At 41.1% G+C, this 23,724-nt stretch overlaps 2 protein-coding genes and 1 long non-coding RNA gene across 3 annotated transcripts; 1 reads left to right on the top strand and 2 right to left on the bottom strand.

The window, feature by feature from the left end:
- Positions 1–1,558: 1,558 nt before the first annotated feature.
- LOC105888766 (hyaluronan-binding protein 2-like) lies at positions 1,559–12,251 on the bottom strand. The gene is made up of 13 exons (XM_031561351.2): positions 12,097–12,251; positions 11,760–11,793; positions 11,545–11,634; positions 11,237–11,347; positions 10,812–10,928; positions 5,277–5,393; positions 4,822–4,984; positions 4,499–4,587; positions 3,900–4,164; positions 3,262–3,404; positions 2,869–3,003; positions 2,473–2,615; positions 1,559–2,132 (listed from the first exon to the last, which is right to left on the bottom strand). Exons 1-13 carry the CDS (start codon positions 12,157–12,159, stop codon positions 1,968–1,970), a joined length of 1,635 nt encoding a protein of 544 aa, XP_031417211.1. The 5' UTR covers positions 12,160–12,251; the 3' UTR covers positions 1,559–1,967.
- A 993-nt stretch (positions 12,252–13,244) lies between these two features.
- Positions 13,245–23,195, bottom strand: LOC105888891 (hyaluronan-binding protein 2-like). The gene is made up of 13 exons (XM_012814651.3): positions 23,039–23,195; positions 22,625–22,658; positions 17,311–17,406; positions 17,014–17,124; positions 16,688–16,804; positions 16,451–16,567; positions 16,015–16,168; positions 15,691–15,788; positions 15,138–15,402; positions 14,729–14,871; positions 14,220–14,354; positions 13,848–13,990; positions 13,245–13,665 (listed from the first exon to the last, which is right to left on the bottom strand). Exons 1-13 carry the CDS (start codon positions 23,099–23,101, stop codon positions 13,504–13,506), a joined length of 1,638 nt encoding a protein of 545 aa, XP_012670105.2. The 5' UTR covers positions 23,102–23,195; the 3' UTR covers positions 13,245–13,503.
- Positions 22,575–23,656, top strand: LOC122128709. The gene is made up of 2 exons (XR_006151582.1): positions 22,575–22,686; positions 23,002–23,656. It is a non-coding gene; the product is annotated as an uncharacterized LOC122128709 (long non-coding RNA).
- The last annotated feature ends 68 nt before the right edge of the window (positions 23,657–23,724 follow it).

Raw genomic sequence — 23,724 nt, 5'->3', positions numbered from 1 at the left:
TAAAGTTTATAAAACTTCAGGAGAGATGGTGAGATCGGCAGGATGTGACCTGAGGCTTGATGCCATCGCCTTCCAAACAGCCAAGGCCTCCAGAGAGATTGCCAGTGATGTGAGTTTACCAGGAAAGCATTTCCTCCGTTGATGTCATCCAAATTCACAGATTACTGGAGACTATACGTGAGTACCGACGCCTCTACAAAGTGCTGCTTTATGCTTTAACGCTTTTGGTTCTTAATGGAACTTAATGTAATGTAACAAACACTGATGGCAGTGAATGACCATCTCGTGTGCATTGTGATATGCTAAGTCTTAGATATGAGACAAAGCGAGTAAAATGTGAGTAAAACGTGCACATTGATTCTGATTCACTGTACATAGCGGACTCCAACGGTTGTTATTATCGTCTCTGTATGTTACATCATGCAGTATGTGACGGATATGAAATAGCTGCTTTATGATTATTCATTCTGTGGTTCCAAATACAGCTACATTTGGTCCATTAAATGTGTTCAACACTGATGGCAGTGAGTGACTGTAACTATGTTAGATATGAAGGTTCATTAAGGTTCTGTAAGGTTCGCACTATTAACTCTGACGGTTCACCTTGCAGGTGGACTACAAGTCAGACCTGAACTGGACTAAGGGAGTGGGCTGGACCCCTCCAGGCTCCCATAAGGCAGAGATGGCTCGCCGTGCCCGCAAGCTGGGCCTGGCAGAGGGAGTAGATGCAGACGAGCCCATCGCCAAGTACCAGCACCTACTGGTAAGGAACAGCAGACTCAGTGCATCTAGTATTTGACATCATCATGTTAATTTAGGCATTTAGGCTGTTATAACAACATGACATTAGTAGGTTACGTGATGCTAAATGCAAACAAGGCTAAGGCACTTTTTAATGAGTTGGTTACATAACCCATACAATCATTAGATGACTAGAAGCTAAACTTGTAGTTCAAAAGCATTAAATGTTACCTTTGGTATCAGTGCTTCTACAGCTGTCCCCTTTACTGAAGCTCAACATGTATTTAGCAAGTTGTTTTATCCATCTACTACTTCATGTCTGTCCTCACTCTCCTTTTCATCTCAGATGTACCAGCGACAGATGATGATGGAGCAACAGCAGCAGGAGGAGGAGGAGTCTGCCAACCAGGCGGAGAACATGGAGGAGTTCCTCCAACCTTCATCCACCAAGCAGTCTGCCGTCACCTCCCAGACTACCGCTCTGGCCTCCAGCTCCTCTAACACCACTATGTTAGACTGATGTTCCTTGTTGTTTTAATCATCGATGAGCAGTTGAGGGCCTTAGGTGGGGAAATGCTATACTGAGAGAATTTTGCATGTAAACTAATGAGGTAGTGTCGAAGGAAGTGGAGAGGAATGTCAGCCAAGGATGATGATGTCAGAATGTAAGATGGGGTTAGTGTGTGCTGGTTTTGAGAGGGTTAACAGGAAGTTGATTTTGATTGGTGTGTTTCTATGCATGTGTAAGCTAAGAGCTGGATTTGCCACAAGTGTGACATTAGCTGCTAAGAAAAATTAAGACAGTCGCTCCTCAAACTGAATGTCATTTTTTTTTTATTATTTAAAATGATAGGAGGTACTTGTAAAGTGGCTTTAGGCAAGACGATCATTGTGGTCTCAAACACCACAGCCTTGTGCTCTGGCAAAGTGTCTAGCGCCCCCTTGTGGCAGTTTTTAAACGGATGGCCTTGTGTTTGAAGACATACTGTATGTGATTTTTACTTGGATGACTGACCGGTTCAGCTTTATGATATAGAAACTCAGCCAATAGGCCATGGTGTTTGACAAAAGTGAAAATGTTTGGTTATAACTTTCAAAAGGAAAATAAATGTTTTTCAACTGCAACTGCTTCAGCAACCCTGCTGCAATGTGCACACACACACAGAATCCACACACACACACACACACTTACATGTGCACACAGACACACACATTGATCTGTGCCACTACAAGTCTGTCAATAATTTAGTTGCGATCCAGTCGATGAAGTGGTTGACTCGGGCGTAGACTCCAGGCTTGTTCTCGACACCACAGCTGTCCCCCCAGCTCACTACGCCGTACACATAGTGGGTCCCATTCTTCTCGCACACCAGAGGACCACCAGAATCACCCTGCCAACAGAACCACAGGGCCACTTAGACTTTGAGATTGAGATGCCTCAATCAAAATTAACACTCTGTGTGTCCAAAAACAGAAAAACCTTGCCCAACAAGTTGGGAAATTCTGGAAATGCAAACACATGTTAAAAGGACCCAGAAAAACAATCCCAGTTCACTTCAGTTGGTAGTAAGTATCTAGTAATAGACACTTTCCCCATGGTATTAGTATGCTTTCACAAATAATCTCAGTCATGTTCGGAACGCGAGTTAAGACGCCTACATAAAGACAAACTCTGTCTCTCTCCCCCCCCCCCCCCCCCTCTCTCTTTCCATCACACACACACACACATACCTGGCACGAGTCTGTCCCTCCTTGCATGCTCCCGGCACAGATCATGCTGTCGTCCAGCCTGGCGCCATACACATTAGGAGCTGTGCAACGCTGCTGGGAGATCAGACGCACCTTGGCTGTCAGCAGCTGGGAGCTGGAATGCTCTGTTCATGAGCACAAGATAAAAAGAGAGAGGGTGGCATTATATGTCATGTTAAATGAATGCACTGCCAATTCATTAATGAATGCAATTAATTAATACATGCAATACATTTGCAATAGATAAAGGGGCAGTTTAACCAATTTTGTGTCCTGGTGTCCAGGGAAGGTATGTAATGTGATGATGGCAATTGTCCACAGGTTTGTATTGTTTAAGTTTGTGTGCTTCTGGTGAGTGGGTGAGGAGTGTTCCCTTGCCTGTCTCGGTCTTCCCCCATCCTGATATGGAGCACTCGGTGGAGTCTGCGAGGGGGCCGGTGGGCAGGCAGGCTGTCTTTACAAACCTGGTCTCTCTGGCGCACTGGCCCTTTGAACCCTTCAGTTTCAGCAGAGCTGCAATTCAACCAGAAACAGTGAGACATGGCAGACCTGGCAGAGAGTTGTTATACTTAAATCATGAGGGAAAACTCACAACTACCACAGCTATCTCTTCTGAACATATTCATGTTCCAAGGCATTCTTGTGAGATGGGAGTACTTGGTTAATCTCTGAATACTTGTGTCTAGATCTCTGGTACTCATGTCTGTTGTATTGTATCTTTTACGTCTGTCGCCATGGTTGCGTTCATGCTCATTCTCCAGCATGACTCACCCACGTCGTTATGAAGGGCATCAGGGCTCTCTCTGTACTTCTCGTGGATGAGGGCCTTCTCCACGGCGATGATCTGCTCAAAGTCCTCTTTCTTGTGCAGGGTGACGCCACCCAACTCCACCTGCATCTCCTCCATCGGGTTACTAACGACAGACATGAGAGGAATGAGAAAGATGCCCTTGTCCTTATCTCAAACCCGGTGAAGGATCCAAACTGATGTTTCTCATTTTACCCAATATCACTGACGATACAGTAAGAATGTTTTTAAAGGTAGAGTCTGTGATTCTGTTGAAAGAGTTATACTCCTGAAGGATTTGTTGACTGGCCTCAGCCACTTTGTTTGTTTACACATTTACAGAGCTGGAACGGTGTACAAACACCAGTGTTTTTTTGAGTGCACACACAGAATGGACCGCTAGAGTACTGTGAGGAGCAATTCGCTAAAACTGATGAAAAGCATATTGGATTAGAATCACAAACTGGATAATTGCTAGAAATGTTTTGATGAATAGGCTATTCATCACTGGTATGGGTACACTACCCTGTACTGAAGCCACAGACACCCAGTTTCATGCTGAGCAAGCAAAACATTAACAGGCCCATTGAGAGAGAGAGAGCTGGTGGGAGGCTTCACCTACATGCAGTGCGCTGCAGTGAGAACCCAGCAGGACCCGATCAGGATGCCTCCACAGCTGTGTCTGTAGAGCTGTGATGAGCCCCGGGCCCTGACCTGCAGGGAAACCTGCCAAGGGTGGGCGGCTAGCATGGCCTTCTTCCCTCCAAAGATCCTGGCAGCGATGCGGCCAGGCTGAGGCTTCCCACATTGGGCAAACTCCTGACTCAGGGGAGCCTTCGTGCTGGGAGGGTCGGTGCCCTCATGGATGACTGGGATGGTGGGACGGACTTAGTGAGGTGAAGAGTGACAGAGAAGAGGAGATGAGAGAGAGCTTCTGAAATGTTTTAAGAAAAAGATCTAACACTGCATTTTACTGAGATCAATATATAATACATACATTGAAAACATAAAATCATAATGGCTTCTCATGCTGACTCAGTGACTGCTGAGGAATATAAACAAAGCTTGAGGTTTGATCTTTGCCCAACTCATTGATTTCTCTAGAAGATACTTCTGTCAATCAACAATCCTTTATTCAATCAATAAAAGATGTGCTTGTCATGTATTTACACAGTGTGTGTGTGTGTGTGTGTGTGTGTGTGTGTGTGTGTGTGTGTGTACCTGTGCACTCTTTGACATTGCAGTACTCCCAGCGAAGCTTGTTCTTCACTTTGATGAAGCACCAAGGAGCGTTCTCTCCATCAGGATTTCTGCATGAGAAGAGGTGCACATTATCATACACCCGTTCCTTTTAAACCTACACACACACACACACACACACACACACACACACACACACACACACACACACGTACATCTTGCACACACACCACATACACACAAGCACACGAGCACACACACACACACACACGCGCACAGTCACTTACACACAAACACACACACGCACTTGCACACACACACGCACACAAAATCTGGCTGCAGACCTGCAGTAGCTGTGAGGTCCCAGTCCATCAACACTGTCACTAAAGTTACCACCAGAACCGGGGATAAGGTGAGAGTTCCAGGGCAGACACTGGTCTTTGTCCACAGTCTCACTCACAAAGCCTCGGTACGACTCTCCGTCCCCAACAAAACAGTCGTTGGGCCCTGGACACATTTCAAGATGGTGTTTCAGTCCTTTAGTCTTTTACCCAATAACTGACTAAAGCATTTATGGATTTGTTGTTTAAAGTGATAAAGATAAGTCTTAGCAGAGATGGTAGTATATGAGTGTGTTGTGTTTTAGCATTGATCTGCTTGGCTTATAATTAAAAATCCATTACATTTAGTGTTAGTCCCTGTTAGGCAAGTACAGGTTGGATAGTGCTAAATAAGTCTTTTGTAGTGCTAATATCCCTCGTCAAGTCGGAATATTGTGTAGAACAGATTGTGACTTTACCGACTTGGCAGAACTTTCCACTGTAGCCAGTGGGACAGATGCACTCAAACTTGTTTCTGGTTCGTCCCTTCTTGCAGGTTGCTCCGTTCAGGCAGGGGTCAGGTATGCAGGCTGCAGCTGGAAGAAGACCAAGACACAGCCCTCTGAAACTGCACTTAAATAACACTGTAATAATTAAGCAATATAGTACCAGTGCGAGTGGGGTAGGTAAGAGATATTCCCACGGGTGGTGTTCGGCCGTAGCCACGAGGCCGGAGGCCGAGTGGCGCAGGCAACAACACCCGTGGGAATATCCCTTACCTACCCCACTCGCACTATATTGCTTTTATAAAAAAAAATTATAGTCAACCAATTAACATTTAAACACGAAGTTATTGATTAAAAATGTTTATTTTGCCATTGTTTCTCCGCAACAAAAAAATTGTTCCATTGTCAACGTCTTTTGGAATTATAAGAATTTTGAATTAACGGTTATCGCTTAATATACCCCAATAGAATTCTAGAACACTGCAGCATATTACTGCGAAAACCAGAGAATTCCTGTATTTTTTGTTATTCTGTAAACAAACAGTTACAGTTAGAAAACAAAAGAAAAATTACAATTACAAGTTTGTTTTGTTTGAAAGGGCATAAATTGTTTGTTAATATGATATCAAATATGTATTAGTGACATCTACAAATATTAAAATACATAGCTTTACATACACCCTAAAGTTCAAATTCATAAGTTTTGAACCGTACTGCAGAGCTATTTATTACATTTAATATCATCTTAATGTATTTAATTAGTATTTGTTTTATATTTTGTAAATAAATAAATACATATTAAACTCAATATTTAAATATTAACACTACTAAATCATATAGATAACCAACATTTTTGCTAATTTGGTGGAAAACACCAACCTCTATGCCTCTTCAAATGCATCCTGGTGCAATACATTTGTGGAAGAGGTGAAGGTGTTTGTGGGAATAAACATCCTCATGGGTATCCATCATTTACCCTTTTATCTTGACTACTGTTCATCTGATCCAACCTTACAAGGGTCCTATGTGGCAGACACCATGCCACGAAATAGGTATGAGGAGTTATGCAGATACGTACCCTGTTCAAACCCAAGGATAGCAGACTCAGGTGACAAGCTTCAGAAAGTGAGACCATTACAGTTTTTTCCAATCATATTCACACTTGGTTCAATACCATGTACACTTTCTCAAAACACTTAACACATCCAGCATATCAGTAGACTATGTGAACTAAATGGGATACTTTTCCATTGCTTAGATACAAAATGCAGTCAATGACCACTTCTTCCAAAATTCATGGATACCTGTCTCAGTCAATGTTCACCACCAGCAAAACGCTGTGCAACTACAGCATTTTTTCAGATATTTAAATATATTTATTGATACTCTGTTCAAAACAGTTGACTTTCAGTTCAAAACCAGACACAATTTAGATCACTGTAGATGGAAAGATGCTGTATTTTCACAGACAAATGAAATTATACACTTGAAATAAGACAGATTTAGTTTTTTACTAATATTCATAAATGTATTTAGTTTCCATCTTTGTTTTGTTTGTTTGCAGCCTTGCTGCCAACTATACTGCAGTACAGCATTTGTGTTGAAATGTACATGTGTGTAAAATATAGATGTAAGTGTCACTGAAGACATTTTCCCACTATTACGGCTGCATATGAAATTCATGGGCCATCAACGAGACAAAGTGACCCAAAAAGGGAACTACAACAAAAATGTATATCCAAAGTGAGTTACAATATAATTTTTCATTGTCCAGGAATTGAACCCCGGTCAGCTACTTGTTAGCCAACAACACTAACCACTGTACCACTTATCACACCTGCCAATCTTGTCACACAAAACTGGTATCTACAAACCAACAGAAAAGTTTGTTCTTACGGTTTTTCCAATAATTTTTACTCGTCTCAATACCATGTACACATTCCCAAAACACTTAACACATCGAGCATACCAGTAGACTATGTGAACCAAACTGTGGATACTTGCCCCTATGCTTATATACAAATGCAGTCAATGACCACTTCTTCCGAAATTCATGGATACCTGTCTCAGTCAAGGTTCACTACCAGCAAAACGCTGTGCAACTACAGCATTTTTTGCCGATGTTTAGATACTCTATTCAAAACAGTTAACTTTCAGTTTAAAACCTAACTTACAGTAATTTAGATTACTGTACATGGAAAGATGCTGTATTTGGACAGACAAATTAAGGTATATGCTTGAATAAGACAAAGTATTCTTATTTTAGCAGAAAGTTTAGTTAGATTATTTAGTTGTTTTGGCTTGCAGACTTCTTACTATCTCTACAGAAGGCAAACATAGATGTAGCTGTTCCTGAAGAGTTGTTTCCACTATTACAGTACTGCTCTATATGTAAGTCATAGGCTATCAGTGAAAGACAGTGATTTAAAAATGCAATTACAGTAAATGTACCCACTCAATAGTGACATCTATTGTGAGAAGCAAACTAACATATAAACACTGTCTTCAGATAGTTAGCTTGGATTGACGTATTTCCAAGATGCAATGCAAAGGAGAATGTTACCGTAAATTTGAAGTTCAAACATGTCAAAGTTTGACACCAAATACAGAGGACAGAATGGATCAGCATTAGGGCTACAGTAGAATTCTAGTGGTATTACAGTACTTTGGTAGATTGTATCTTGTGTTGATGTATGTAAATATTGGAAATACTACAGTAAATACTTAGCATATTTATGCCTTTTTGTTGTCCTGTAGTAAGCCTATATAGTGCAGTAACACGTGCAATTTTAGCATATGCATAATGACACATATTGCAGCATTTTAGAATTGTTTGTTCACTGTAATATAACAATATTTACTGTAGTCCAAAGAAGTTTTTGCCTTTGTGTGTTTTTTCTCCTTTTTGCAATGCAAACCTACAGTAATCTATGCCAATCTAGAGGATACAGCAACATGTTATATATGCAATTGGCAATGCTTCAAGTGTTTAGTGTTTTTTAGGTCATTGTACTCTGAGAGAGAACATTTGCTAAAGTTACGGCATGACTCACTTTTGGGTGAAGTATGAAGTGTTTTGGTGGTTGTAGTGCATTTTGCACCAAAGGTTAACTGATATGCTGAGGTGTGTGTATGTTAAGCCCACTGTGTGAAGAGTTTTGGAAAAAGTGTACATGGTATTGACACAAGTTTAAAAGTGATCGGAAAAAACTGTAATGTGTGTCCTCCAGGAGAACGTCCTAAAACTTCATCGACCATGGAAAAATCTCTCAGTAGGTGAGGCCATGATTAAAATTGACGGCATGTTACTTTGGAAACAGTATATGCCTAAGTAACATGTCAGATGGGGTATTAAAATCTGGTGTCTCTATGACTCCCTGAAAGGATACTGTTTAGCATTCAATGTATAAATAGGCAACAAGGGGTGTGTGGCAGATGATATTTGGTTTGGGATAGAGGGTAGTAATGGATCTTATGTCAGACAACCTATACAAACACCACCACTTGTATGCGGACAACTTTTGTCCTTCAATTCCTTTAGTGAGAAACCTACTCTGTCCTACTGAAGCTTCCCTACGCTCATCAGGCCTCTTGCTGTTCCTCTCCCCCATGTCCTCACTCCTCTCTGCTGTCACAGCACCCTCACTCACTTCTCTACTCTCAGATGAGCTGGAACACCCGACATCCTGACGCATAAAAGAAAAAACTATCCCATTATTGTAAGCCATCACAGTGGAAGCCATTAGTGTTTCCTCCATTTTTCTGTCAATTGTTTTCTGTCACATCATCGGCTCAATATCCCAGTGTGAACTACATACGGACTAGCTACTGCACATCTACTATACATTTTACTATGATCCTATATGAGCACTGATTTCATTGTGATTGGCTTTCTACAGCTTAAAAGCTGTACCAGCTTAAAATTTTACATCACAACATATTACTAGCTGGTTGTCGAATAATCTGCTGAATGCCTTTCCAATATGAGGTTTTAAATATATTATAAATGGTTATCTTGCTATTGATTGTCTTTAGCTACTGTTGTTACCATGAGCTTACAGCTAAAAAAAGAATGGAGGTTTGAATAACTAGTAGAGACGAACAAAAAATAATTAGAAGTGAGAATAAAAAAAAAGTGACCCATTTTCACAGTTTTCTTTTTTACTATACATGTTATTTATCTAAATCTAAGCAGTTTAGTAAGTAATGAGGCTGATGCAGTCACTAGCTAGCTATCAACCAACTCCTGACTGGCTCGAACTCCTCAGACTTACGTTACCTCAGTCAATGTAGATAGCTAGCAAAATAGCTGGAAAACTTGTCATGAAAATTGAGATGACGATCCAAATTTTAAAATACATTTTCTTCTGACAAACAGAAAACACAGCCGATTACCCATGTCGTCGTTATTTGTGCACAAAATAGCTCTCACCCACAGACGCAGGTGCTTGCTTCGTAGGTTGCAAAAGTCACGAATTGACCGTCATTTCCGCAAGTGAGGTAACGTGAAAATTAGCTTATTTGAACGTCCCTCAAATATCAATAATTAAATGTTAAATATCTCGGCAAATAAAAGTGTCATGGGTTTACAATCCATTCAAATTTCATTGATCTAGCTATGTCTTATCAATTTGGAGAACGATGAGGCTGGTGCTAGTTGTAAACCAACACTTCTCAGTGACCGCCATACGAAGACGTTACTAGAGAGTTAGCTAGTCAGAAAAAAACAGGAGGATACTAATATTTCTATTTTTAATACGTTTTTTAATTTTGATTTTTCAAACATGGTCGTCACTGTCATACAAACGTGATGAGTCGTCGTCTTTGGTGCACAAAAATACGGTCTCATCCAGTGAGAACAGATGAAGACGTCTCTGATTGCTAGCCTTTACTGCAAGTGACACTGTAATCCTCAGGCCATCTGTCAGTAGCGAAGTTTAGTTAACAAATACTTCAGAAAAGTCAATGACAGCATACCCAGTTTCCGGTTTCAAAATAAAAGTAAGATGTTCATGTATCCACTAGCGGAGTATTATTTCATGAATTAATGTTGTAGTATAAAAACTGTGTCTTTAAAAGTTACGGCCGGCCGCGGCCGCTATGGGGAAATTCTAACATGCCGTCGGGATTAGAGGGTCAATTGTATCAACGTGCTATAGAATGTTTCATCGCGGAATGATTTATTATTAGCTGTGAAAAGTCCGAGTTGGGATGTCCTGGGATATTCCAACTCATGGAACGTCTCTCATCCAATCAGAAACAGCTAAATAACCTGTAACAACTGCTCAGTGATTAGTGGTTCAGCAATGCACAAGCACAGCTGAAACTGCTGAAATCAGCTGTGCAAAAATATGCAAAGCTAGTAAAACCACAATAGACACAGCAATTTTCACAAAGGTAATGATTTTGGACACCAGAGGACACAATGTCTCAGAATTGCAGGATTGTCTACACTGCCACGGGACATTGCTCAATTTGCACTGAGATCACTACAATTAGCATGCCTACCTTTCCTGCACCTCGGTCCTCTATACGGGGCTTTGCATTTGCACTCATAAAAAGGAGCCGTCTGTGTGAGGACACAGTCTCCGCGACCGCACTTGACGTCCTTACAGGGATCGACCACTGCGTGAAACAACGATGTGAATGTAAGCATTAGCATGTATAGTGTGGTGCCAATACCTAAAGTTTGGAGATGAACAAAATCCATTCTGAAGTAGATATCTCGAAAGGTCAGGAACACTGATTCGGCACATTAGACATAACATGGTTGCTGATAAATATTAAGATAAGATATTGCTGAGGACAAATGACTTCTGTATGATCTGAAGATATGGCAATTTTTAAAACAACATAAACATGAAAATGAACATCTTTTATCGATCCATTGCAGTATTGTTAGTGTAAGATGCTTGGTCATTGGAGGATCTTACATGTTTGGCAGTGTTTGCCACTATATGGTCTTTGACAGGAGCACTGGTATCCACCAGCCGCCAAATTGTCACAAACGCCATTATTGAGGCACGGATTAGGGTCACACTCATCTGACAGAGAAGAACAGATGCACATAAAATACATATGGCAGGAAAGCATGATGATAACTGGTCTCTGGATAACTGTAGCGTATTTGTATTGCAAATGAGCTGTAGCATTTAAAGGGTACCATTTAACAAGAGTAGACCTTGACAGCTTTAGATGATACTATTAACCACATCAGTAATCTGCAGAAGAGGGGCCTTACTTGTCTCATCAATCAGATCAGTCAGCCAGCTTAGGTCATAATCTTTACTCGCTGAGGGCTCCTCGGTGTAGTCATAATAGCTATACACAGCTGTCAGAGAAACATACAGTAAATGAACATTATGTAAATAAACCGCTAGATAATGTTTAACAATTCAAGAGTTGTGTTCAAGGGTTTGCTGTGCAGATGCAAATATTTGAGAGTCAAAGTCACACCATCCGTGAGCTCATCCAGAACGTCCAGGATACCCTGTTCAGCAAAGAAAACAGTACAAAGCTGTGATTTAAAATCATAGATGCGTCAGAATACATCCAGAGTATATAAACTCAGTCACCTCATGTCCTCTCATTTAAATCTTTGTTGCGCAAATACATCATTGAATGCATAAACAAAATTGCGTGTCTTTGTGTGTGTGTGTGTGTGTGTGTCTGAGAGAGAGAGAGACAGACAAAGAATGCCCAAGAGTACTCGGAAGATTAATTACTATAATGAAAATAATCTAGGGAAGATTCTTCGAATTTTCGTCTGTGAATCTTTTGCATCGTAACTCACCCCTCTTGCAGGCTGAGACAGGCTGGACAAGCTCAGCACGAACAGCATCAGCACAGGACCCATGACTGCTTAGGTTGAGACCACAGCTTCGCACCGAACCAGCCCACAGATCTCTGGACACAGTCGCACTGTTATCCAAGTGGCCCCTGGTCTCTGAGTACACTTTGAACCTCCTCCCTCAGCTTCAATTTCACCCTACATCTCGGTCACTGGACTTTAGAAAAGTAAACGCTACTGATACCTGCTCAGGCTCAGTATTTCTATGGGTGATATTAGTGATATCCTAAATGTATGATTAGATTTACTCATTTAAATGACTCCATACTGCCACATATGTGACCCTGTCTAATGAATGTCCTAATCTTCAAAGAGGGCATAAAATGCAATAAGTTAATCATAAGAGTCCATACCTTCTGAAAATAGTGGATCAATAATATTTATCCAACCTCTGTACGGTTTCTTGTTTGTGTAACGCCACTATTTGAGCTACATCTTTTCTTCTCGGGTATTTTGTTTTTGCCAAGGCCCTCTCATGTAAAAATGCTGGCAGTCATTTTTATTGTTGACAAGATAAGACAAACAAAAACGGTCAGTTTTCAGTTCAAACTAACTTTTTATGTAGCTGGTTCTTTAGGATTACTCTCAGATATAGTGAGCCTTTATAGTAATCTGTTATAATGTACAGCGTATAATTCCTTGTCTGCAGTTACACTGATACTGAGCTACTGATTCACAACTTAAAATGGTAAAATTAGACTAAATGACAATTGAACAAACACACACACACGCCATTGCTTTATATTCTTTCTGCATATGTGGAACAGTTTTATATCTATTTTACATGTCTTTTGCTCTCTTTGAGGGGATCTTCAAATGTGACAACCAGATTTTAACAGAACAGAGAAGCAGCAAACAGACCAATTAATCAAACACTGTTCTTTGACAGTGCCATCTGACATCACAGAATCTATGTTTGGCATCATTCCAGGTTCCGGAGGAAGGCCTCCATGAAGGAACTAAAATCGATTGTATTGTTCTCTCTTATTCTATTTTGAAATATTTTTGTTAAAAAGGTTTGATATCTTGATATGACTGTGACCATTGACTGGGGTCTTCATCAGGCTAACTCACCAAGAAAAAAAATGAACTTTATTTGTAACATTTTTTTTATTTATTTCAGATTGATTGTCAACATCTGTTCATAATATTCACATTATTCATTTTACACATTACATCACAGGGAAAATTAACATGTGGCTTCATGACAATTAAGAGTGTTTGCACACACACACACACACACACTTCATGCTGGCCTGTTACTGTGGTCAGCTAATTCTATATTGATCTCTTTTCTCTGGTTCACTGACCCCGGCCCCCAGCCTACACACACACCCTTCTAACACAGATTCAGGCGTTTTGCATTTTGGAGTTGATCCAGTCGATAAACTTGCTGACTCGGGCGTAAATTCCAGGTTTGTTCTTCAAACCACAGGCATCACCCCAGCTAACCACGCCGTAGACATAGTGGACCCCATCCTTCTGACACACCAGAGGACCCCCAGAGTCACCCTGTCAAAATAAAAAATGCTTTATCACACTGTTCTCTTCAGTTATGCAGAACCTGTTGAATTAAATCCCTGGTTATGCTACCGTCAGTAACATTCTCTGACATTCTGACAAGGAAACATGACCAATAAACATAAGCATGTCCATACTGGCACAGACAGACACAGTCACAGACAGATACTAACCTGGCAGGTGTCCACTCCTCCCTGCATTTTCCCAGCACAGATCATGCTGTCGTCCAGCCTGTCACCATAGACATCAGGAGCTGTGCAGCGCTGCTGGGAGATCAGACGCACCTTGGCTGCCAGAAGCCTCGTACTGTAATACTCTGACAAAGGAGGTAGCAAAAATTATTTATACGATTTCAATTTCCATATTTATGATTATTTTCATTAGATATAGTATAATTCTATAGTACATATATATGTGTTGTATATGTATATATTACAGTTCTTAGAGTTACATTATTGTGAATGCGTGTAGTGAATGCGTACGACTTTTGTAGTCCCTCCAAACCCATTTAGTTTGGGATCCAATTCTAATTTTTGTGCGGATACCTGTCTCTGTCTCCCCCCATCCTGATATGAAGCACTCGGTGGAGTCTGGGAGGGGGCCGGTAGGCAGGCAGGCTGTCTTTACAAACCTGGTCTCTCTGGCGCACTGGCCCTTCGCACCCTTCAGTTTCAGCAGAGCTGCAATTCAACCAGAAAACAATCAACCATGACTGGATATAAGAAGAGGGAGAAAGACCATTTTCTATGTAGATCTGAAAAAATATGAGTTTATGTTTGCATTCAAAAAGAGAGATCTACAGAAAACGTAGGAGGTAATCTAGGGGGTGTGGTATCTAGGCTGCAGAGGAATACTGGAAGAGGAATTGTAACACGATGGGGAACTGGAGGTTCTCCCCTGTAAGGAACCGAGAGCATTGCACCTCACAAAGCACTCACAGTTAGTGATCAACAGCACTCAACCGTCACTGCCAACACTCCTCTGGAGATTCAGTTAGATTCAGTTCAAGGGTGTGTTGAAAATAAAAAGAGTGGACCAGTCTATAGTCACTCACCTATGTCATTGAACAGAGCATCTTTTGTCTCCTTGTAGTTCTCATGAACTATGTAGTCCTCCACGGGAATGATCTGCTCCGAGTCCTCCTTCTTCTCCAGCATGACACCACCCACCTCCACCTGCATTTCATCCATCCTGTTACTGGGAGGAGGAAATTTGACAGGGACAGCCATTTAACTCTTCTTTCAAATCAAGACTCCCATTTGAATCAGCTAAATACAAGCTCAATATAAACAATTCAACTTTAGGCTAAATTTGACAATCTGAATGCCAGATTTCAATAAAAGACATAAAAAACAGACAATTCACATTTCTAATGACCATAGGACATTGTTAATAAATATGTTGTCCATCCAAAATATCCATCTATCTTCTAATCCTAATCTAATCTCAGATTAGCCACTCACATGCAGTGAGCGGCTGTGAGGACCCAGCATGAGTCGATGAGGATTCCTCCACACATGTGTCCGAAGTCATCCCTGGTGCGCTTGCGCCTGACCTGCATTGAGACCTGCCAGGGGTGGGCCGCCGGCATGGCCTTATTGCCCCCGAAGATCCTGGAGGTCATGCTGCCAGGCTGGGGCTTGCCGCACTGGGCAAACTGCTGCCTGGGGGGATCCTGGCTACTTGAAGGGTTGGTGGGTGCAGGAAGGACTGGTACCGTGGGTAAGGCTGGGGAGGGAGAGAGGTGACAGAGAGGTAAGGATAGAGTGGGTAATGCTGCTGAAAATATATATAACTGATTATAAAGTTTTTTATTACTTTTACATTGTTTAATTTCATGGATTCTTTTATACAAAATTAATGTTTTGAATGTGTGTGTGTGTGTGTGTGTGTGTGTGTGTGTGTGTGTGTGCGTGTGTGTGTGTGTGTGAGAATGCATTGGATTGAGTTTGATGTGGAGAGAATATCTATAGTCAGCACAACTGGACTGTGTGTGTGTGTGTAGCCATGTTATACCTGTGCCTTCAGAGCACTTGGTCACATTGCAGAACTCCCAGAGTGCCTTCTTCTTTACCCTGGTGAAGCACCAGGGGGCGGTCTCTCCATCAGGATTTCTGTCCGAGAATCGGGAAAACCGCTGAATCAACTTTTAAGTGCTTTATATTCCTCTACCACCAGTAATGCACATACTATGTGGTCTGTTTTCAAAGGATTTTCAACTGAGGTGGAACCTTTTTTCAGAGACTTCAAGCAGAGCAACCAGGGTATGTTTATGACCAACCCAATGTTTCACGGCACAGTGGGAAGAAAACAGGGGACAAACAAAAACTCCTGGAATACCTGCAGTAGCTGTGAGCGCCTAAGCCATCCATCAGATCAACGTTATGGAAGGGGACGAGGTGAGAGTTCCAGGGCAGACAGTCATCACCCTCCACCGTCTCACTCATTAACCCCCGGTATGACTCTCCTTCTCCTTCATAGCAGTCACCTGGGCCTGGGCACATTTCAGGAAAAGTGCCAGTCTTTTATTTTCACTATAAACGCTTTTAAACTTTGGAGGATTTTTTAAATCGTCAAATTGATGTCTGAGGGTTTACTTTAAGGCGATGCAGAGCTTGTTTGGTGAAGTGCAAGGATTATTCAAGGGAGACTGGGTTGCAATGGTTTGTAAAACAAGTCTGTATGGGGGTTGGATATTGGATTACACTGCTTAACCACCTTATTAAGGCAGTCAAGGAGGACTATACAGGATTGGACTGTTTTGGAGAGACTTTACCAACTTGGCAGAACTTTCCACTATAGCCAGGAGGACAGAGGCAGGTAAACTTGTTTCTGGTTCGTCCCTTCTGGCAAGTTCCACCATTTATGCAGGGGTTGGGTTTGCAGGCTGCCGCTGGAGGAGAGACAGAACAAATTACACTTAAACTAGAGAGTATTTTGTTTTTATGTTGTGATATCATTTTAAATCGGTGCATTTTGTGAGCATATGGGTTTCGGGTCAGGGTCTTCTTACCTTTCTTGCAGTTTGGGGGTTGAAATGGGGCTTTGCACTTGCACTCATAGAAAGGAGCCGCCTTTATGAGTACACACTCACCGCCGCCGCAGTTGACTTTCTTACAGTGATTTACAACTGCATTTAAAACAAAAAGAATATGGTGTCTGGCATTTACCACAGAATGTTGGCAAATGTTCATAGATACTGACATCCATTACACTTTTAAAATCACAATATAGTACTTTAAACACAATTAACTGAACATGTGTATGCCATCATTTACATCAATACTTTGTTGTCAGGTTCTTTACAGAGGATAAGAGTAAGACACATAAAAGTCATACATTTCTCGCACTTCTTGCCAGAGTATGGTGGTACACAGGAGCATGTGTAACCACCATTGCCCTTCAGTTTGCAACTACCATCATTCAAACAGGGATTGGGTTCACACTCATCTAAAATCAGAGGGAAAAAAATGCTTAAAATGGAACCAAGCACGTACATTCATAAGCATATATACCAATTACCCAAGAAATCACAGGCAAGTCAAAGATTCAGTATTAACATTTTAATATTAATTTAAAAAAAACTGTTGCATTGCTAGCACAGAGATATTTGCAGTAGTTATACATAGTGCTCACTTGTCTCGTCAAACAGATCTGTTAGCCAGCCTAAGTCATAATCAGACACCACCGACGGATCCTCAGTAAAGTCATAGTAGACATAGTCATCCAGAGCTGTTAGAGAGAGAGAGAGAGAGAGAGAGAGAGACAGACAGAGAGAGAGAGAAAATACCCAAGAGTACTCGGAAAATGAAATGCACATACCGGTCAATAGGCAAGAACACCACAAGCAAATAAACTGCGCAGCGTTTCCTAAAGCTTTCTTAACATTCGTAAGTTATACCTTAACGTTTCCCAGAACGTCCTTAGCTATGTCTTCTGTAAGAGATACGTGTGTAAGGTTGGTCTGGACCCCTACACCTTAACGCAGTATTCAGGTAAAACAAACATGTTAGACTAGAGTCTACAAATATTGTGTTAGTGTTTGGACGTATGCACTGACTGAGATTACATTACATTTTGTTCTTCATTAAGTGAAAAGAAAAAACATCGGTATATATTCATTTGTAATCCTTTGTGAATACAAATCTATGAGTAACATCTAGCCTACGGAGCCTACTAAGGTAGCCTGATGTTGTCATACTCATAATTCTAGTCAGAATATGAGTCTGATACTGCTCCTTGGCAGGGATGGATTAACGAACGGGCCTACCGGGCCCAGGCCCAGGGGCCCATGAGCTCAGGGGGCCCCTAGGCCAGAGCCTCTGCGTGAAGTCGCTGTTATGTATCTCTTATTTGTGGTTGAAAAAGGTGTATTTTATTAATTTGCTAATGGCTTTAATTCAGTGTTCCTGAGCTAGAAGAAGCTAGATTACTGTGACAGTGATCATGCATGACTTTTTTGGGACTGCCAAGGATACCCTATGCTATATATTCCCTCAAAATGGCAAACCTGTCTTTGTCATGGTTTTCATCATTTTTAGGGGGAAATCGTCAGTAGCAATCTATAACAAAAAGATATGCTTATCGTACATACACTATAGAAACTATTAAAAAACGGATTCAATTAAATGAATAATTTCTTATTTTCTTTGTTATTTTTGTCATGTACATTTATGCAATGATGATTGCTGGGTAATATGTAGCCTATCTTGTCCAATGTCAAGTCTCTATTTGATCATGTGATGAGACGATACGATATAGCTAGTTTAGGCGCAGAATCTGACAGTCAAGACCTACAAGCAGGCACAGTAGGTTACACCTGCTAAACGACGCCTTTCAAACATAAAAGTGGTGATGCATGATCTGATTTTTCAATGGACAGGATAGCCAGCCCATTCAGCCTCTCCTGCCCCATGCTGCCCCTCAGGTAGGTCTTAATCAGTTCCAATTTGGAAAAGAATCACTCGGCTGTTGCCCTGTCACATGTAATGTCAGAAACAATAGCGGGGCAGTGCACACCTCACCGAAGGTGGATGTTACGGAGTAAACTTTGACATCTTTACTTTCCCAATACAATAGCCAAAGTATTTAATTTGACCTTAAAATCCAACACATTGCGTGTGCGTGCGTGTTTTGCAGGCGCACAATTATTTTTTTCGCGGAGGGGGGGGGGGGGGCCTTCAGCATGTCCAGGCCCAGGGGCCCGTGGTTTCTTAATCCGTCCATGCTCCTTGGGCTGTGATTATGGGGCGTGTTTCAACCGAACCAGGAAAAAAAATGCCTCTTCGCTCAATTGGATAGACCTACAACCAATCAGAGCAAGGTAGTATGTGAACCGGGCCAGCTGATAAATTAAACTTTTACCGAATCCCGTAGGAAGGACGACAAAAACATATTTTCGATCGACAAATGCCTTGATCGCGTTTCTCTGTTCCTCTTTTAAAATGAATGCGCTGTCGATGTCTTCTAAAACAGACTTGATGGCAGAATCTATCTACGCATCTGTCGCTACACGATGGTAGTCCTTTGGGGGATAGTAGTCCCTCACATTACGCATGCGTCATTTTGCGACACTGTCGACAGCGAAGCCGCGCATGCGTCACAACGACAGATTTCGTTTTCAATCATAGAGAAAAGCGACGAAAGCCAGTTTTTTGAAAACATGACCATTTATTTAAAAACAAAGAAGATGTTGTCACAGTAGACAAAACAGATGAGGTGGAGGATCAAAAAGTCTCTCCCCAGTTTCGTTCATATGTTGACGTAGAGCCTTATGCTGTTAGCCGTTTACAACATAATTAAATATAACATTAAATATACCCACATTATGCGTTAAGACAAGCCCCATATGTTGACGTTTAAACCGTTTACAACATTTTTAAATATTACGTTAAATAAACCTACATTATGCGTTAAGACAAGCCAGATATGTTGATGTTGATGTTGAGCCTTAAGGGTCTTTTATACTCGGTTTTTACGCATAAACGTAACACGTAAGTTACATAAACGCAGTTGTTTTGATTTATAGTTCCTTTAGGTTCCCCAAGGGTTGTGCGTGTTGCAAAGCGATTCAACGCCAGAACAGTAGGTGGAGTAACGTTTTTTTGCCTACCCCATGACGCGAATGGACACGATGAACGGGAGATTTTTCTGTTGAAAATGCCTTACTTTATAGACAATAACGGTCATACACCCCCATTGCACTAAACAACACTCAAACAAATAAATATTGGATTGTTAGTCTATTAAGTATTGTATTTTATTAATTAGCCTGTTGTTAACCTTTCCTGCTAATCGTAGTCTGAGATTACAGGGGAGACTTTTGTTTACTGCTCCAGAGCCGAAGTGATCTATATTCTTAACTCCGGGGTTATCTCCCTTTCCCTTCTGAATGTTGAGTGAAGTAAGCGTATTTATTGCAGCGGGACAAAGAAAAATGAATACATTTGTTACACGAAATATAAAGGTTGGCAATTCAGTACCAGTGGCGAAAAAGACAGATCACATGATGCAGAAGTTCGTTTATTGACACATCTTTTAAGGACGGGCACAGCGCCTTAAAACGACGTGTTTATTAGTTGCATTATTCAAAGGTGAAAGATAAAAGGCGAGAGAATCGCCAGGTGTAGGCCTACCTTATCATCATGAGTGTAGCTATGTTGTCAGTATTTGTAATACAATGTGTTGGCCGCAAGTTAACTCCACTTCACGTTAATGATAGGTTTTGTATGAGCAGACCGGGCTCAGCTTGCCTCACGTGTGCAATAACATATGCCGTTTAATCATATTTGGTAGAATGAAGGACAAATTAGTTGTGAATACTATCACCGAGTTCGAAAGGTAGGCTATTGGTCAGGTAATAGCCGAGTGACAGCTGATTTTCTTTCTGATTTGACAGTAGCCTACATCTGTGTGTTTTAAGCAAATACAATGTGAAATAGGCTATTTACCAACGGGCACCTGCTATCTTGGATTATACAGTAAATAAGTTGCGAAATGAAACAAAAACACATCACAGTTAAAGTTGTATTAGTATTCATTGATTCACATCGATATGAATGGATGACATGACTAACAAGTGACGAAAAATGAATATGAAAGTACCAGTACCAGTGGCGAAAAAAGACAGATCACATGATGCAGAAGTTCGTTTATTGATACATATTTTAATGACGGCCACAGCGCTTTAAAACGCCGTGTTTATAAGTTACATTATTCAAAGATGAAAGATAGAAGGCGAGAGAATCGCCAGGTGTATCTTCTCATCATGAGTGAATGTCAGTGCTTGTAATACAATGGTGTTGGCCGCAAGTTAACTCCACTTCACGTTAATGTTAACTTTTGTATATGAGCAGACCAGGCTCCATTCTATCGCTTGCCTCAGGGGTGAAATTGATTGATTCACATCAATATGAATGGATGACATGGCTAACAAGTGGTGGAAAATGAATATGAAAGTATTTGTTCGGTGAATTAGCGCGTTCTTTCCAAACAATCACAGTCAACGTTTTTTAAATGTCAACACAGTATAGCCTATCACCTAACTATCATCTGAAATATGACGGGATGTCAAAACAAACCTTTGATCTAAACAGAATATTCAGTATGGAATAGGAATATATCAGAGCAGTATCTTCTATCGCGTTTGACAAATATGCTCAGATTGCTGTTTCTGATTTCTCCTGTAAGAATGGGATAGTAGCCTATTCTCTCCATGAATTCGCGGTCATTTGAGCGTCCTTATAAGTGTTTAAAGAGGGTTTGTAAAGATGCTCATATCTTCGGACCTCTTCTGTTATGTTTGTTCATAATCAACAAGAAGAGGCTTGTGAGACAGTCTGCAGGCTATTCATGATTCAAAAACATTCTAGTCTTGCCTTGGCCTTTAAAAATGGCGGTATTATGCTATTAAACCGGAAATGTGAGACTCCTGAAAGGATGGGGTTAGCAGCCTATCACAGTCTTTGCGGGCTGCGTGGGCACGCCGTGGTTTTTGTTGCATAGTGAGAAATTTTGGCGGACGCACTTACGTGTTACGTGACTGCTTAAAGGGGCTTACAACAGTGTTTATGTAACTTACGTGTTACGTTTATGTGTTAAAACCGAGTATAAATCTGCCTTTATGCTGTAAACCATTTTGTTGTCTGAGCATGCGCGATTATGTTGAGCCTTATGCCATAAACCGTTTGTGTCTGAGCATGCGCAATGTGAGGGACTACTATCCCCCAAAGGACTACCATCGTGTAGCGACAGCATCTCAGCTCTCCAGCGGCAGCCATGTTTTTTTTTTTAAACGAATTCAACCCAAGCGCTCTTTGGTGACGTGGTTGATTACGTTACTGTTGATCATCTGTCCATCATCGTATAAAGCCCGCCCTGACAATTTGATTGGTCTGAACAGCTTCTGGTCGGGCATAATTTCTCATCAACGGAGCAATGCCAGACCGAACTTCCCGACCTCAAATGTTGTGGGCGGGGCTAAGTTCGTCTGGTATCCAGGCTACTACTAAGGGTCACGGTGGTGGTATTTTTTTTTTTTTAGCTATTTTTACGTTTTCTCCGTTATTAAAGAGTTGAAGGGTGAGCTATGGCGCTATCCATATCCGGTGTCAGTGTGATCTAGCATTAAAGTGTTTTCATGTAGACAAGCAGTGTGTATGTGAGTCAGACAGACATCAGGCCCTGCATGCCATGTACTGTCTTTAAACTTACTGTTTCTGTCTCAAACGGAGCTAAAATGGTTAATTTAGCTGCCAGTGTTCCGAGAATGTTACTGGGGGAGCATGTATGTTTGTCATTGAGGTGTGGGTTGTACTATGCATCATAGCTTTTTGCGCGCTAGTGGGACTCCATGTCGTGCAGTAGGTGCCCTTTTTAGTTGTTCACCCCTGCCCTTCAAACACTGCCACTGTCATTGAACTTTAAACATGTACGAGGGGGTGTAGCTCACCATCTGCAATATCAGTAAAGACATCCAGGAGGCCCTGATGACCAAAGGAGAGAGATAGAAAGGTTTGTAAATAAAATATTTTAATATTATTGTATAATAATAATGTACACTTATTAATATAAACCTACAAACACATTAAAATAATAACGGATAAAATATGTCACAGCGCTCTATCACAGTTAATGATTACTATCACTGCAGCTATTACAAGTCAGCTTGTGTTCATTTTGGTTTCATCACTTTCATCAGATCACTTTGAATGGCATTATTAGGCATTGGTGACAACTTGTTGAGAAAAATCAAATTTGGACTTGTTTGGTGCATAGATACAGTACATTTTGATTGAAAGAGAACACTGTACATTAATGTCTGTGCAGATTTGCAGCTGAGGGAATCTTTTGCATCGTAACTCACCCCTCTTGCAGGCTGAGACAGGCTGGACAGGGTCAGCACAAGCAGCATCAGCGCAGGACCCATGACTGCTAAAGACTGTAGCTTCACAGCTGATCACTGACCACACATATCACACCTTTTACATGTTTATCTTCTTCCCTCCCCCTCTCCATTTCTTTCTCCCTCTCTCTCTCTCTCTCTCTCTCTCACACACACACACACACACAGAATTGACCTCAGAAAAACAAACTCCCCGAGAGGTCACTGGACTTTAGAAAAGTAAACTCACGATGATCTCGTCCAAGCCAGCATATCTTTCGTTTTCACTCATTTGCAGAAAACCAGATAATAAGACATGGGTGGCTGTCTACTTTATTTTACTTTAATCCATGACTGGGACACAATGTGCAGCTCATTTCACTCTCAGTAGTAGACTTCCATATGCATGGGGCATCACTACGGTACATTTGCCTCTTTTTGCTCTTATCTTTCCCATGAATATAAATTGGAATAGGAATACTATACAATACCTACACATTTTGCTTTAGTAAAGATGCTCTGGATGTTACTTGTCAATAAGGATTGATTATCATTTGGGTCAAAAGTTCTTCTTTGTTGATTAAAATGATTTGCTTTGGATATTATCTCTTCTGTGCACATTTCTATGGGGAGGATAACTCACTGAGAGGTTTTGAGAATTGATATTT

This window comes from Clupea harengus, chromosome 23 (assembly GCF_900700415.2).
Source record: "Clupea harengus chromosome 23, Ch_v2.0.2, whole genome shotgun sequence".
Lineage (NCBI taxonomy): Eukaryota > Metazoa > Chordata > Actinopteri > Clupeiformes > Clupeidae > Clupea > Clupea harengus.
Note: the sequence above shows the minus strand (reverse complement) of the source record. Positions and strands in the feature narration are given on the sequence as shown.

Excerpts from the sequence above, each read along its gene's own strand:
- LOC105888766 (XM_031561351.2), bottom strand. The coding sequence starts at position 12,159 with ATGGGTCCTGTGCTGATGCTGTTCGTGCTGAGCTTGTCCAGCCTGTCT. Across the intron at positions 11,635-11,759 it reads TCTGGATGAGCTCACGGATG|CTGTGTATAGCTATTATGAC; the intron begins GTGTGACTTTGA and ends TTTCTCTGACAG. Across the intron at positions 4,985-5,276 it reads TGGAAAGTTCTGCCAAGTCG|GGCCCAACGACTGTTTTGTT; the intron begins GTAAAGTCACAA and ends AAATGTGTCCAG.
- LOC105888891 (XM_012814651.3), bottom strand. The coding sequence starts at position 23,101 with ATGGGTCCTGCGCTGATGCTGCTTGTGCTGACCCTGTCCAGCCTGTCT. Across the intron at positions 22,659-23,038 it reads TGTCTCAGCCTGCAAGAGGG|GGCCTCCTGGATGTCTTTAC; the intron begins GTGAGTTACGAT and ends TTTGGTCATCAG. Across the intron at positions 13,991-14,219 it reads ATGGGGGGAGACAGAGACAG|AGTATTACAGTACGAGGCTT; the intron begins GTATCCGCACAA and ends CTCCTTTGTCAG.